This window comes from Salvelinus sp. IW2-2015, linkage group LG25, assembly GCF_002910315.2.
Source record: "Salvelinus sp. IW2-2015 linkage group LG25, ASM291031v2, whole genome shotgun sequence".
Taxonomy (NCBI): Eukaryota; Metazoa; Chordata; class Actinopteri; order Salmoniformes; family Salmonidae; genus Salvelinus; species Salvelinus sp. IW2-2015.
The window spans coordinates 19,720,641-19,737,902 of record NC_036865.1 but is presented as its reverse complement, the minus strand read 5'-3'; the positions used below and the strand labels follow the sequence as shown (position 1 = coordinate 19,737,902).

Sequence of the window (17,262 nt, the reverse complement as noted above, 5' to 3'; positions counted from 1 at the left end):
CACCCTCCGATCCAACAGGTCCCAGACGTGCTCAATGGGATTGAGATCCTGGCTCTTCGCTGGCCATGGCAGAACACTGACATTCCTTTCTTGCAGGAAATCACGCACAGAACTAGCAGTATGGCTGGTGGCATTGTCATGCTGGAGGGTCATGTCAGGATGAGCCTGCAGAAAGGGTACCACATGAGAGAGGAGGATGTCTTCCCTGTAATGCACAACATTGAGATTGCCTGCAATGACAACAAGCTCAGTTTGATGGTGCTGTGACACACCGCTCCAGACCATGACAGACCCTCCACCTCCTAAATCGATCCCGCTCCAGAGTACAGGTCTCGGTGTAACGCTCATTCCTTTGACGATAAACGCGAATCCGACCATCACCCCTGGTTAGACAAAACCGCGACTCATCAGTGAAGAGCACTTTTTGCCAGTCCTGTCTGGTCCAGCGACGGTGGGACAGTCTGAGCACTGATGGAGGGATTGTACGTTCCTGGAGTAACTCAGGCAGTTGTTGTTGCCATCCTATTCCTGTCCCGCAGGTGTGATGTTCAAATGTAACGATCCTGCGCAGGTGTTGTTACACGTGGTCTGCCACTGCGAGGGTGATCAGCTGTCGTCCTGACTCCCTGTAGCTCTGTCTTAGGCMTCTCACAGTARGGAAATTGCAATTTATTGCCCTGGTCACATCTGCAGTCCTCATGCCTCCTTGCAGCATGCCTAAGGCACGTTCACGCAGATGAGCCGGGACCCTGGGCATTTTTCTTTTGGTGTTTTTCAGAGTCTGTAGAAAGGCCTCTTTGGTGTCCTAAATTTTCATAACTGTGACCTTAATTGCCTACCGTCTGTAAGCTGTTAGTGTCTTAACGACCGTTCCACAGGTGCATGTTCATAAATTGTTTATGGTTCATTGAACAAGCATGGGAAATAGGGTTTAAACCCTTTACAATGTAGATCTGTGAAGTTATTTGGATTTTTACGAATTATCTTTGAAAGACAGAGTCCTGAAAAAGGGACGTTTCTTTTTTATATCCTGTCAAAGCTAACTCTTCCTCCTGACTGCAGCTTTGCTCTGGGAAAAGGCTATATGTACATTCCTGTCCTGCAAAACTATATATAATTTCACAATTGATTAAAATTAAGTTAATGTTAGGATAAGGTTAAGGGTCAGTTTTAGATTTTGGTTTTACAGGTCAGGAGTGTCCCTATAACCTCTTGCTCTGTGGTGGTGGTATAATTACAGCATACCTGAGTAGTGGTTGCTTCAAGCCAACAGCTGAATCGGTTGTTGAGTCTTAGCCAAACTAATTAATTAAGAAGAGTTCTGTTGAAAAGCCCAGTCCAAAACGTATTATATAAATGAAATTGTCCAAATTACCAAGTGTGTAGAACTTCAGTGCTTTCCTGGATATCAAAGACAAAAAAACTATCTGGCAGCAGACAGTAGCCTGCCTACATGCTGAGGATGTTTACTATTTGCCAGCCTTTTTGACCTTTGACCACTAGAGGGACTCAGAGAACAGAGAAAGAACACAAACTGCCTTGTTTCATAGAGAGCAAAATGTAGTATTTGCTATTACTCTCATTATGTAGTTGACATAACAATAAAAGTCAATGACCACAAAATATGGTGAGGCATAAAAATAGCCATTTAACTTATTTTAATTGATTGGAATTATTTAAATTAATCACACATTTAGTGTGTTTAATTTTCAATTAATTTTGAAATGTATGGCAATATTCAAGTGCACTTAATTTGATTTTAAGAAAGCTGGTAGGGGCCTGGAGTTTTTCCTCATGACCTGGTCAGGTAAAACTTTGCGTATTATTCGTAGGCTATGACAAAATATTATTATTTACGATAGCTTCCCTTTTCATCAGGTCATGTGAATTGGAAACACTCCTGGCCTAAGGTGGATCAAACCATCACAAATCTTGTTATTATTCATTCTGAATCTGATATCAAAAGAGCTACAGACAACTTCAATGGTCAACATACTCTGTAGTTTAGTGAACTACTATAGCAGGGCTGAGCATTATGCCAAAGAATGTTTACAATGTCTTTAAATATTAATTTCACTCTATACACACAATGTTAAGCAGTTAACTTGATAAACAAGACAGACAGGTTTCAATGTTGAAAAGTATTTTAGTTTTTTCATAAAACCTATTATTTGTTCCTCAGATCACAGTGCTCTTCTGCAATTATTAATTCTGTAAGCTTTATGTAAGGCAGGGTTACATTTAACACTATACACAGTAGACTTTGTAACAAGGCAGGGTTAAATTTAACACTGTACAAAGTAGACTTTGGAACAATGCAGGGTTACATGTAACACTATACAAAGTAGACTTTGTAACAAGGCAGGGTTACATTTAACACTGTACAAAGCAGACTTTGGAACAATGCAGGGTTACATGTAACACTATACACAGTAGACTTTGTAACAAGGCAAGGTTACATGTAACACTATACAAAGTAGACTTTGTAACAAGGCAAGGTTACATGTAACACTATACACTGTTAGACTTGAACAAGGCAAGGTTACATGTAACACTATACAAAGTAGACTTTGTAACAAGGCAAGGTTACATGTAACACTATACACTGTAGACTTTGTAACAAGGCAAGGTTACATTTAACACTATACCCAGTAGACTTTGTAACAAGGCAAGGTTACATTAACACTATACCCAGTAAACTTTGTAACAAGCAAGGTTCATGTAACACTATACACTGTAGACTTTGTAACAAGGCAAGGTTACATGTACACCTATACACTGTAGACTTTGTAACAAGGCAAGGTTGCATGTAACACTATACACTGTAGACTTTGAACAAGGCAAGTTACATGTAACACTATACAAAGTAGACTTTGTAACAAGGCAAGCTTACATGTAACACTATACACTGTAGACTTTGTAACAAGGCAAGGTTACATTTAACACTATACCAGTAAACTTTGTAACAAGGCAAGTGCAATGTAAACACTATACACTGTAGACTTTGTAACAAGGCAAGGTTACATTTAACACTATACCCAGTAAACTTTGCAAAAAAGTTTTTATGTGTAAATTTAACTTTGTTGTCCTGGTCTCCATCTGACATATCAGAGGCTGGTTCCCAGGCGCTCACTGTAGGAACTGATTGCCTGTAAAATCCATATATTTAATCATTAAAGGAACTACTTTCAACATTCTTATTGAGAATATTGTCCTCCTTTTCATGAAGTATATTTTATTGAATGTCACTCATTCTATTGTGTGCTATTCTAACAAACCTGCATTACCAGCWCTTATCAGTAGGTGTCACTATGCACTAGGTAGTCAAAAAAGACTGATGCCATGATGGCTGTCTGTCTCTGTAATTATGACAGTTATGGTGGTTCTAGAATCCATCAATTCTCTCTGTCTGCATTAGCCATCCATCTGTTATGGTTGAACAAGTGTGTTCATATTGTCTGTGTAGACTGCTTTGTGGTGGAATTTGTCGCTTTTAAAACTTTTAAGACAGTGAAATTTGCACCACAGACATTTGTGAATAATCACCAGCAGTGGAAATAAAATATATTCCAACATTACTGGACTAACAAACTGACTGACTAACCTTTTCAGGAACTTCAGTATCCGTTGGCCTTGGGTTGCAGCAGTAGATTGTTTCATCTTCTTTATCTTGTGCCAAACACATTTATTCAGTAGCTAGGTTTCCATCCAATTGGCAACCGATGTTCATGCGAATATTCTAAAATCTGCATAAAAACAATATGCGTATTTTTCCACCAGAGATGTTTTCATAAAATGTACTTACTGATAAAACTCTGTGCGTGATGACGTAGTGCACATGAAAATACATTTTGCGGTTAAATTCCCATGTACCGAATAAAAAATACAAGTGAAATGGGTTTCCATCGTATTTTCAACTCTCCTGATGGTTATATAGCGAGTGTGCCCACTCTGCTATTGGCACGTGTGCTCTAGCCAACAGCTCACAATACACCTACATTAGTGGTTTCCAACCTTTATTGGTTACTGTACCACCAACTGAATTTTGCTCTACACAGAGTACCACCTCATGTGAATTTTACCAGTAGGTCTATGGTCTCATGAGTCTTCGTCAAGTACCCCTTGTGGATAGGCCAAGTACCCCCAGGGGTCCTAGTACCCCTGATTGGACCACTGGTTGAACCACTGGCCTACACAAGGAGATTATTATGGACAAAAGAACAAGATCATTTGTATTTMTRAAACTGTAGCCAAGCATTGATGATCATGTCACTAGAATAAGACCCTCAATATTTATTGGAAAGGAGCATCTAGCTCATCACCTTGAAGTTAATCCTAATTTATTTCATCTGTAGCCTAATAAACCTCATGCTTTCCTGACCAGTCGTAGTGGGACTACACACAACATGTCTTCGCGTGACTCCAAGCTTGCTTCGATATAATGGTTATTATATCAATATTTGTGCATAAAAGCATTTCTACCGACATTTCTCGCATAATTCATTTTACCAACACAAAAATATCCCACCTTGTCTTGTGTATTTTGTTTTGTAGACATTTGGAAAGTTTACCAATAAATGTTCTATTTCCATCAGGCAAGTCATGAGATTTTTTTTATCTGACATGTACTTTACTCGCATAAAAAGGTTGGATGGAAACCTGGTTAGTGAGTCTAAATCATTAACGTTAGCTGTTTGATTGCATCAACCTAACTAGCCAATGTWAACTAGCTAGCTATCTAGCTAGGCTACTAAACCTAACGTTAGTAGTTTTGTTAGCTAGCTTTAGATTGGATCATTCTAGCTAATTTTAGATTACTAATCTGCTTTTATTGATTAACTGCTTTTATTAACCCATACCTCGTTGTCCATGAAAATGTGTGTTTGCTCTGTCATGAGGCAGGCAACCAAGTAGGCAGGGGTGGAGTGTGAGCGAAGAAAGAAACCAAGTGGAGTTCAGTCAAACAACATGCTGGTGCAACCAAACTTAGTTGTTGAGAGGCGTGGTTGATGAGGCTCTGTAGGTTGTAGCTAGGAGACCACTGTGACCGACAAGTGAATCCACAGCGAGCGTGGGGGCTACCATGTGAAATCCCAGGGACAGGGGCTGTGGTTCAAACCCCTCGTCCACTTACCCTCGCCTTATGCCCTTGGGGGAATCACCGTCACCATCTTGGAGGGCGGTCCAAGTGATTAGCCAAGCAAGGGAAGTTTGCAACGTAAGCTCCTCAGCCCTCGTTTTTAGTCAAGTTTGCGAGTGTACAATTATGTTCATTTCGGGGCCTGAAACTCCCGTGATTGAATTCGTGCCGATTGTACATCCGCTAAGAAAAGCCGCCAAAAATGTAAACCTCAACGTCAATATATGGAGTCAACATACAAGTGTAATTAAAAACGAATGTAAATAAGTTTGAAATTGTGCCGTCGTGTGCATTTAGTAGCATAAACATATCTCGTAAAAGTAATTATGTTTTTGTTTGGTTAGCTTTTGGAAATTGTAGAAATAAAACATTTTCCTTTATCAGAAGTTCCAGCTAGGCAGGCTAACGTTATTTAGCTAATTCATTTGCTAGCTATCATACAGTATGCGTATATTAATAATTATATATTTAATGTAAGTAGACATGCAATCATAATTGACTGTAGCGCATATAAAGCACCCACAAGCTACCGGTGGCTGAAAACACAATGAACAAGTGACGAATTTCTGGGCAAGGGCGGTCCATTTAAAATCATTCCTTCCTCCCTCGCTCCTTACCCTGCAAGTGTATACTCGTCAGGCGTCATGATACGTCATCAGAAGTGTCCACTTATTTTGAGGGCTGAGGTGATAGGGTGTGTCTTTTAAGTGTTTGGACTGCAGCCAGGGTTCTATTCACTAGACAAAACAGAGACAAAAGGGCTGAAATTGAGGAGGGTACAATGTCAACTTGTCCAATAAGAAACATCTGCTTTCTTTTAAATTTTTCTCAGTTTTTCTATGAGGTGAACTATTGAATATGTCTGGTAAACAAGTTTGTTGCTGCTGCTTTGAAAGTGGTGTAAATGTTGTCTCGCCACACATTTTCTGTCGGCTCTGCACAGGTTGTGCAATAGAGTTATCACAATCCTGATAGATAATTTCCCTCTGGAGACAAAGGAAACCTGTCATGGTAAAGGACTAATGGAACATGTGTAAATGTGCCAGTTATCAACCTGTAGGTCTGTGCTTTAAGAGTTCTGGCATTAGACCAGAGAACAATGACCCTTTCTTCCTTCAATTAGACCTTGTGAACGTATTCAGTGTCAGAAACAAACTTTCTGCCTTTGAACAGTGTCAGCACCACTTTCTATTTAGAGAATGTCTCTTAACCTCAGTTCGACCTACTTCAGTCTCTAACAGATGCACAGTGTTGTTGGCTTTATCTTAGCCTGTGGGCTTGGTGTCAACCAGGACAAAATGTTGTGGCTGTGGAGGTCAAAAGGTCAATGCGACTGAAAACAGGGAACAGGGAAGGCTTCTGTTACACCCAGGGGAGTAATCGCACGCATTCATTATTAATCGAAAAAAGGGGGAAAGCAAGCTACGGCCTAAACACTGCTGTCACTCACTGAGGTGCATGTTCCGGTAAGCCTAGATGGTCTAACATATTGGCTTAACCCATACTAAATGACAGGCTGGCACAAATTGTGTCTAGCTCATCAATGGGGGTGCAACTAGTACTTCAGCTGGACACTTTCATTTGAGATCCATACTAATGTTGCCAAGGAGGGCTGTAAAAATATGCAGACTCATTTATAGCAGTGGCTTTCCTTATGTTCAAATCAAGAGATTTTCTTCAAATTATTCTTTAAAGGTTTTCTGTACATCAAATTTATGTTTTCTGTCATAGAGATATTTAGCTGTTTATAACTTCTAGTTAACCTGGCAAAACATGGCATCATTGATTATCCACAAAGCAACAAGTATTTCCTGTATTTTTGTTTAGTCGTTTACTGTCCTATTAAAACTCTTCAGTTCAGTAGCTGTATTGATATGGCTTGCTGCCTGGAACGAAGGTGAAATGGGCCTTTTAAAAGTCCATTCCTGGAATCAACCCAGCTCTGTCCAAGGTTGTTTTAGTCTGGACACATTTAGTCTGATGCCAACTATAAACTAATTGGGATTATTGGAGCCCTTATGTGTGACTTTGACCACTGAATACGGGTCTGTGTAATGGTTATGGGTGCTGTCATTGTCGATGGTTGTGAAATGTAGGCTAATACAACATTAAGTTCAGTTATTGACTTTTAGCAAGCATTTAGCAAGCATTGCATTTAGCAAGCATTTAGCAATATTCCTCTTTACGCTGTATTATTACATACTGAAAGGCTATATTACAAAATATCCGTACAAATGTTATTTATGTTTCATATATCATTCCAGCGCAAGGTTTTCATTGTATGGATTATCTTTTCTTCTCCATTGAGAAACATTTTATTTTGAGACATGATTTTTAGGAATAGCGGTTGGTTGTCTTGTCCTTTCCTAAATGCKATCCCCAACTAGTGTTATTACCTTTCTGTGCTCCTCAACCACCAGCCTCCCCGAGCAACACCATTGGTCCTCACCTAGCAACAACATGATCATTTGACACCCCCTGATGCATGATGGGGAGTGAGGGCCCCGCCCCTGAAACTGGTGTCTGCGTTGCTGTTTAAAAATAAAAACATTTAAAAGGGATGAAAGAAAAATAGATTTCACGCTCATATCGTTACATGGCTGGTGTCTGGAGAATAAACCTGTTCTGTGTCCCTTGTGTGTGGCAGCTTTTTCCTTGACAAGAAAGAGGGGTGATCCTTTTCTCTCTCTTCTACTCGTCCTCTCGAATACACATACGGTCACACACACAAAGCAGAGGCAGAAACAGCCAGGCATGCGCCTGCGGCGCAAGACCCATGCAGCTACTCAGGTGCTAAAGCACAGACAGAAAAAAAAGATGGCCGTTCCTTTTCCACGTTGCCATGTTTGACGTGAGCAACGGACGTGAATAACATTGTAAATAAGATGTGACTGTACTCTCTCTCTCACTCACTCTTTTTGATCCCTGAAAAATCTAACCCAGTCTATTGTCGTTTCTTACACTACTCTGGATATCCTCTTCTTTTATTCCTTTTCTCTCCCTCCCTCTTCCTCTAGGTCTTTTTAAACAAAGAGCCATTCGATTTGGTGAAACAAATGGCCCCCTGATACCATTTGACCCCTCCATCAAAATGTCACTGGCCTCAGATGAAATAATGACCACAGTATAGGGACAGAGAATCTCAGCTATTTTATAAGCACATTTGATTAACTGATGTAGTTAACTGCTTTCATTCATTTGTTTCCTATTAGCATTAGTATGTAAGTTTTCTCTTAACATTAGTATGTCAGTTTCCTCTCAGCATTAGTATGTTAGTTTCCTCTCAGCATTAGTATGTTAGTTTCCTCTCAGCATTAGTATGTCAGTTTCCTCTCAGCATTAGTATGTCAGTTTCCTCTCAACATTAGTATGTCAGTTTCCTCTCAGCATTAGTATGTCAGTTTCCTCTCAGCAGTAGTATGTTAGTTTCCTCTCAGCATAAGTATGTTAGTTTCCTCTCAGCATTAGCTTAGTATGTCAGTTTCCTTCTCCAGTCATTAGTATGTCGTTTCTCTCAGCATTAGTATGTTAGTTTCCTCTCAGCATTAGTATGTTAGTTTCCTCTCAGCATTAGCATTAGTATGTCGTTTCTCTCAGCATTAGTATGGTTCCGTTTCCTCTCAGCATTAGTATGTCCGGTTTCCTCTCAGCATTAGTAGTCCGTTTCCTCTCAGCATTAGTATGTTAGTTTCCTCTCAGCATTAGTATGTTAGTTTCCTCTCAGCATTAGCATTAAGTATGTCCGTTCCCTCTCAGCATTAGTATGTAGTTTCCTCTCAGCATTACATTAGTATGTCCGTTTCCTCTCAGCATTAAGTATGTTAGTTTCCTCTCAGCATTAGTATTTAGTTTTCCTCTCAGCATTAGTATGTTAGTTTCCTCTCAGCATTAGCATTAGTATGTCCGTTTCCTCTCAGCATTAGTATGTTAGTTTCCTCTCAGCATTTAGTATGTCAGTTTCCTCTCAGCATTAGTATGTTAGTTCCTCTCAGCATTAGTAGTTAGTTTCCTCTCAGCATTAGTATGTTGTTTCTCTCAGCATTAGTATGTTCAGTTTCCTCTCAGCATTAGTATGTCAGTTTCCCTCAGGCATTAGTATGTCAGTTTTCTCTCAGCATTTAGTATGTAGTTTCCTCTAGCATTAGCATTAGTATGTCAGTTTCCTCTCAGCATTAGTATGTCAGTTTCCTCTCACAGTAGCATTTAGATTCAGTTTCCTCTCAGCATTAGCATTATTAGTGTCATTTCCCTCTCAGCATTAGTTGTCAGTTTCCTCTCAGCATTTGTATCATTTTCACTCATAGCATTAGTATGTTCAGTTTCTCTTTCAGCATTAGTATGTCAGTTTCCTCTCAGCATTAGCATTATTATGTCAATTTCCTCTCAGCATAAGTCTGTCAGTTTCCTCTCAGCATTTGTATATCAATTTTCTTTCAGCATTTGCATTAGTATGTCAGTTTCCTCTCAGCATTAGTCATTAGTACTTCAGTTTCCTTTCAGCATTAGTATGTCAGTTTCCTCTCAGCATTTGCATTAGTATGTTCAGTTTCCTCTCAGCATTAGCATTAGTATATCAGTTTCCTTCATAGATTAGCATTAGTATTCGATTTCCTCTCAGTTAGCATTAGTAGTTCATTTCTCTCTCAGCATTAGTATATGTACGTTTCCTTTCAGCATTAGTTATGTCGTTTCCTCTCAGCATTATTATGTCAGTTTCCTCTCAGCATTAGCATTAGTATGTCAGTTTTCCTTGTAGCATTAGTATGTCAGTTTCCTTTCAGCATTATTAAGTCCGTTTTCCTCTCAGCAGTTATTATGTCAGTTTCCTTCAGCATTAGCATTATTATGCCTCAGTTTCCTTGCAGCATTAGTATGTCCGTTTCTCTCAGCATTAGTATGTCAGTAATCCTCTCAGACATTAGCCATGATGTTGTCAGTTAATTCTCCTTCAGCGTTCAGCATTATTATGTCAGTTTCCCTCAGTTATAGCATTAGTATGTCATTTCCTCTCGATTGTATTAGGATGTCAGTTTCTCTCTAGCATTAGCATTAGTGATGTCAGTTTCTTTCAGCATAAGCATTAGATGTCAGTTTCCTCACAGGCATTGAGCATTAGTTATGTCAGTTTCCTTGAGCATTAGTACTGTCAGTTGTCCTTCAGCATGTTATTAGTCCGTTTCCTCTTCAGCATACTTATGTAGTGTCTCATTTCGCATGTCCGCATATGTCAGTTTCGCTCCGCTCTCAGCATTAAGTATGTCAGTTTTCCTCACAACATTAGCAGATATCGTCAGTTTCCTTGTCAGCGATTAGCATTATTTATGTCAGTTTCCTTGCAGCATTAGTATGTCCGGTTCTCCTCTCAGCATTTATGTCAGTATCTTCAGCATTAGCATATTCTGTCAGTTTCCTCTCAGCGTTCGCATTATTATGTCAGTTTCCCTCAGTATTAGCATTATTATGTCAATTTCCTCTCATTATTAGGATGTCCGTTTCTCTCAGCATTAGCATTAGTATGTCAGTTTCCTTTCAGCATAGCATTAGTATGTCAGTTTCTCTCGTCTCACAAGCAACAAGCATTAGGCATTAGTATGGTCCAGTTTCCTTTTCAGCATAAGTATGTCAGTTTCCTTTCTAGCATTAATTATTTTGTTTCCTCTCAGCATTATATGTCAAGTTCCCCTCAGTATTAGCAATTATTATGTCAATTTCCCTCTCATTATTAAGGATGCCGTGTTCTCTCAGTATTAGCAATTAGTAATGTCAGTTTCCTTTCAGCATTAGATTGAATTGTTTCACTTGCAGCAGGACCTTTTCTACTTTTTTTCATATATGTTGACCAATGGAAGTTGTCATTCTTAATAGACAACAGTCAGCTTAGTATTTCCAAAGTTTAATAGGATCACGCGTCTGTTGTACATAACAGATTTTATAGGAAAAAAGGATGGATCGTATTTTGCCTCTTCCCTTCCACCTGTGTGTGAGTGTGTGGAGAGAAGAGAGACAAAAATTACCATCACACCATCCAACCTCCCTTCATCCGTCCTCTACACTTTCCTCCCCCATACCCATCCTCACCTTGGGCACTTCCAGCCTGGTGGGGTGGGGGAGAAGTACCGTACATCACACACACACCCACACACACAACACACACACACACAACACACACACACACACCACACACATCAACACACACACACACAGCACACACACACACACACACACACACACACACAACACAGAGAACTCAAGCCGTACGATCCCTCAATCCTCTATCCCCCTCCCTGCCTACCCCAGCTGGCTCCTCACAACTCCATTCATACACACAGACACTCACACTCTCTTTCTCTCTCACACACACACACACACACACACAGATCCACGCGGAGCACCGGCCCAGGTACCGCCATGGACCAGGAGGGGAACGTGAAGAGGACGGCTAGAAACAGAGCGTGGTTACCGTAGTAACCGTTTCTCTTCTCTCCACCTCTGTGCCTGGTGATGCTCGTGGCTCTCTTGCTCCTGGATTCTACACTGACAGAGGTTGACACAGAAACAGGAGGAGACGTTTTCTCATCTTTTCTCCTGCCTACCCTTATCCTCCGACACTCTCCTTGTCAGCAGGACAGAACTCTTTTTCCCTTTCCTTATCTTTTTCTCTGAGATCGTTGGCTTCCACTTCCCTGGGATTTCTACCGTTTTTTTGTATTCCGCCATGGCTCACGCAGCCTCCGCATTGAAGAAGAACCGGGACGTGGATGTCAATGCTATCGAGGATGAGAAAGAAAAGAAAAGGAGAATTAAGAAACTAGCGTCCCGGGAACAAAAGAGAAAGGTACTTTCACTGGAGCGAGACTCCTTGCTCAGCCACATCCCCATTGTGTTCATATGGGCAGCACACACACACACAATTCTCTCATGTCGCTAAGCTGCCATGCATTCAATGTAGTGTGTGTGTGCGCTCGCGTGCACGTAACCTTGTTGAATTTCACCTGTTAGTTAAGCATCAGCCTGGGGCCTTGTTCGTGGTGCGTAGTGGTAAGGTCGTACTTGGCATCTGGTCCTTATGCTGTCTAACACTATTGTCTAATCTACAGCTAAACACGGGGCTCCCCTAAATACTACAGCATCACCGCCACTGTTATACTCCAAAATCAGCATCTCTCAGTGTGCGGATTCAAAAACCTTGATCTTACAGCTTATCAAATGGACAGGGGTATGGTACTGATCCAAACTACTCCTGGTTCATTAGTGATCCAAAGAGTTCTGTACTGTTCCGGGCATGTGGTTATGTTGTGGTCCAGTCGAGAGCATCTGTGTGCAGCTGGATACACAGGCGTCCATATATAATGCATATTTCTGTTATTTATTGATGGAAAAGCTTTCCATATGATGGAGGAGAATACACGTGGGTTAATGCTTGCTCTTTTATCTGCTATATGCACATGGTACTGGTTTTTCTGGACAAATAAGTTGAAGTCATAAATAGCTAGAGAATGTCTTGCTGGAAGTAAAGCATCCACTGCTTGATGTTTACTGGATGCAATTATTTCACCCAGGAGATCTATTCAATAGGACTGACATTTATTGTCTTTGTGTTAATGGGCAGTCGCTTCTATTTATGAACAATAGATTGTTATTTGACCACAACATTGACAATGTATTTTTTACATCTATGAAAATATTATTGTTGAACAAAAACCTTAAAGGTGACTGATTTTAATTTACTTGATTGTGTACATTATCTTTGTGTGCATGTGCGTGTGTGTGTGTGTTCCTGATGTCCATGAGGGATATTATTAGGATTATTATTATTATTATAGAGACTCATATTTCATGTCGGGCTGAGGGAGCTCTTCTCCATTTATTGATTGCCTGCAAGTATAGCACGCTCCATTCAGATAATCAGTTTCCCCTTTCTCCTCTGAGCTGTGTCCTTCCTCCTGTCCTCATGCTTCTCTCGCTCTCTCTCTCACAAAGAAATGCACAGACACCTCACATGCTCCTTTTGTTGATAGGTAGAAATGGAAATGTGTTTAATGCACATCTAATTTTACATTTGCATTTTTGTAATTTACAAGACACTCTTATACAGTAGTGAGTGCATACATTTTTCATTTTTTGTACTGGTCCACTGTGAGAATCAAACCCACAACCCTGGCGTTGTAAGCTCCATGCTCTACCAACTGAGACACAGAGGACCCTCATAACAAATACACAGGACCCTCAAACCTTAGACTGGCTAATACTGTTGTGTAGAAACGCAATCTCAGATCCTGTTCTATTCTACATTATAAACTGGTTGGTTCGAGCCCTGAATGCTGATTGGCTGACAGCCATGGTATATCAGACAGTATACCACGGGTATGACAAAACATGTGTTTTTACTGCTCTGATTACGTTGGTTACCAGTTTATAATCGCAATAAGGCACCTCGGGAGTTTGTGGTATATGGCCAATATACCATGGCTAATAGCTGTATCCAGGCACTCTGCGTTGCGCCGTGCGAAATAACCGCCCTTAGTCGTGGTATATTGGCTATACCACACCCTCTTGTTCCTTATTGCTTAAGTACCTGATGGGCTTGGCTGAGCTTGGCCTGCATCGTTTACTACTGTCTGGTGGCCCTCCAACAATACCCGATGGGAGAGAGAAAGAGAAGGAACGAGTGGGGGAGAGAGAAAAAGAGAAGGAGCGAGAGAAAGATTAGGAGATAGAGAAAGAAGTAGTGAGAGAGGAGGCGAGATAAAGGAAATTTGCTGACTGAGGAGCCCGCCTGCCTCTCTTATCAGCCTTCACTCAGTGCTGTACGGMCCTAATGGAGTGGAGGTGTCTGGAGGATTGCTTTTGGCAGAGGGGACCACTAACCTTCCTCACCCTAGAAGGAGCTGCTGTCCATGGAGGTATTGGTAGCCTGCCAGTGGAAAGAACACCTACTGACACACACAGTGAGGGGGATCAGGGGAGAGGTCAGGGTATTCAAGCCCAGAGCTGGCACTAGGAGCTAAGGAGGTAGGAGAGGGGTCACTGTTTCCATATCATACAGGTTATCATACCACCTTTACTTAAATTGTTATTATCTCTGAGACATAGCAAAAAGCTTGCGGATTCCCCAAGAGCTTGGCTACAGCAACAGTAGTAAGAAGAAACTGCTGTAGGTGTTAGAGAGGAGAAGGAGAGGAGGAAGCAGTCTTGAGGGACGACTGGAGGCACTCATCCTCCTCTTACCAGACTAAGCACGTGTAGCGTGTAACACAAGTCTCCAATCCCCTCTCTGTCTCTCTATCAGGAATCAAGGTAAGACCCAGATGCAGACTGTCAAAGTAACACTGTATATTGTAGCAAACGGGGCAAGCAAAGACTGGTCAAGTCAGGCAGGGGTCGGAAATCCAGGGTAAGGCAAAGGTACAGTACATCCGGCAGGGTCAGGGACAGGCAGGGTTCAGTAATCCAGAGGTGGAGCAAAGGTACAGGACGGCAGGCAGGCTCAGGGTCAGGCTGGCGGGTACAGGGTCAGGACAGGCAAAGGTCAAATCCGGGAGGACTAGCAAAGAGAGGCTGTGAAACGATAGGTGCTGACAGGAAAAATGCTGGTAAGCTTGAACGAACAAGACGAACTGGCAACAAACAGACAGAGAACACATGTAAAAATACACAGGGGATAATTGGGAAGATGGGTGACACCTGGAGGGGGGTGGAGACAAGCACAAGGACAGGTGAAACCGATCAGGACGTGACACTCTCTTAAGTCGTCCGCATGCCGAAACAGTGTTTTTGCATATATTATGATGACGTTTTGTGACGTTTTTGTTCGTTTTGGACTTCGTCAGTGATTGGTCAAAAGTCGAGATTCTTCAATAAAGTGTTTGTTGTCATTCAACGAGAGATGACTCATTTTCATGCACATTTTTTAATTGAGATATACTACCAAATATCTTAGATATATGTAAAATTGCACAACTAAGATCTCTTCGGCCAAAACATCAAAATGAATGACAGATTTCTTGAGTTATTTTAGATTAATTCTGACTATTTTCTGTCTACGGCGTCTCAAAATGGACAAAGTACTATTCAGTACAAACTGAACCATGCTGATGCCTTTACTCGCACACATTTCTCTCTGTTTTGGGACAAGCGAAACAAAGGCAGAACGAGCATTCGTTCCTCTCTGTCCCCCTCCCCCTCCCACAAGAGACTATAATATGTGTAGAGAGAGAGAATGGTCCATCCTTAACCCGCTAAAGGAGAATTGCTGTGTGTGTTGTGGCTGATCGAGGACCAGTCCCAGGGGGGCAATTGTGACCAAGAGAAAGCCCTCATCAGTCAAATGGGCAGGACACTCATCAAACTAAATGCTAAACTGCTAAACTGAAACTGCCCCACAGGCACACAAACCTCTGTCCAGCACTGCTTTTCAGAAATACCCTACTGTGCTAGTGTACTTAAACAATTCTGGTTAAAACGAAGGAAACCCTTTATTTGATCTCATCATTGATTGCTTTTGTTCAGTTGCATTCAATATGCTGGCACCTCCAAAGGCCTTTAGCCATTTCTTTACAACGAACAGTAGACTGTTACCCATGGTCCTTGAAATGCTGTTCCTCAGTCCTTCAATCTACAATACATCACCCTATTCTGTATATGGCTATCTATCTCACTGCAATATATTCAGTCTCCAAGCGGCCTGTGAGACGCTGTAATAGGGATCATTTTAATTATCGATCGAGCGGCTCAGTCGTCTGAGGGGTCCTGGCGAGCTGAGTGCTGGGGGGATTTACCAGTAAAGATGTAACTGGATCTACACCAGACTTGTGTGTTTGTCCTACTGGGATGGTACGCCATAACCCATGTATTCTCTGTGGTACACTAGAGATTGGAAGTGACTAGAATTGGTTCTGGTGTAGTGGAATAGAACACAGAATATGTTACCGTAAACAATTGTCTATTGTGTGGCTTTCATGTTGTTATCAAAATCCGCCATGTTCTGGGTCTTGCCTCGGAGATGGACAGTGAGGGAGAGCGCGATGTTGCTAGGCCTTAAGGTCATTTGAAGGTGATTGGCGTCCTCTTCTTTCTTCTTTTCTCTCCTCTCTTCTCTCTGCTCCGTGGTACGTTGTTATTCTGTTGCTGCTATCATCACTCTGTCTTGTAGAGGCTGTATTGAGCAGGAGATGCTGATGCCGTGTGCGCATAAACTCTGGATCTCTGATGTAAGTTTGGCGTGAGGTGTAGCAGATTTCTGTCTACATGAGAGAGCTTCAACTGCAAGATTCTCCATCTTGTCTTTTTTCTTGTCATTTATTAAGACAACAGCTTCCTGACATTTTCTCTGAAGAGTGAAAATACAAACATGAAGTCTTGGCATAATCCTATAATGATGTGCCCAGGGTCGGACATGATGGGGGCAAGAAAGGAGAGGAGAAAGGAGGGATGCTGAGGAGATGAGAAGGCAGGACAGGAGAAGAATGGAAAGGTGAAAAGATGAGGAAGGAGGAAGAGGTGAAGCAAAGAGAACTGAGAGTAGAAAATGGGGTAGAGGAAATGACTAGAAATGGGGAATAAAGAGCTGGTGGAAGGCATTAGGAGGGGGCTGCTGAAGTACCATAAGGATGTTCTGCATTTGAAGAGATGAGCTCCCCCCACACACACACACACACACACACACACATTAATTCAGTGATGAACCCCCATCAACAGTATCTACCAGCTAAACCCACCTCCTCCCCCACAGCCTGTCTGCCTGCGCTTCCCGGCACGGGTCCCCCAACCCCCCCTTCTCCACTCACCCTGAAACCCCCTCTCCTCTTCTCTCTTACAAGGACTGTCCTCCATATGCACTCGCTCATACACACGCACGCACGCACGCACACACACACACACACCCATACAGAAAGTAAAATCCCAGATCTTGGGGCCATTCATCAGCACCCACCAACGATAGAAGCAGGGCATGTGCACCGATGCTTGTGTTGTAAGCTTCCCTTTCTTCCCCCTGCCCCACCATCATCACAAGCATTAATCCCCCACGGTGTATCAAGGCCTCCTCCATCAGGCTGCTAAACATGCTGGCCCAGCCCCAAACACACAAACACCCTCGACCATGCTCCCCCATCCCCCTCACT

The 17,262-nt window shown here is 41.8% G+C and overlaps 1 protein-coding gene and 1 long non-coding RNA gene across 2 annotated transcripts in view; one reads left to right on the top strand and one right to left on the bottom strand.

Annotated features, from left to right (window-relative positions):
* Positions 1-2,876: 2,876 nt before the first annotated feature.
* On the bottom strand, positions 2,877-4,926 carry LOC139022977 (uncharacterized). The gene is made up of 3 exons (XR_011474044.1): positions 4,860-4,926; positions 3,605-3,746; positions 2,877-3,149 (listed from the first exon to the last, which is right to left on the bottom strand). It is a non-coding gene; the product is annotated as an uncharacterized lncRNA (long non-coding RNA).
* A 6,519-nt stretch (positions 4,927-11,445) lies between these two features.
* LOC111951794 (ankyrin-3) overlaps positions 11,446-17,262 on the top strand; it is a 116,800-nt gene continuing 110,983 nt past the window's right edge. Inside the window, exon 1 of the mRNA XM_023970008.2 lies at positions 11,446-11,975. Coding sequence (XP_023825776.1) covers positions 11,856-11,975 — 120 coding nt within the window. The 5' untranslated portion in view covers positions 11,446-11,855. The remainder of the gene's footprint in view (positions 11,976-17,262) is intronic.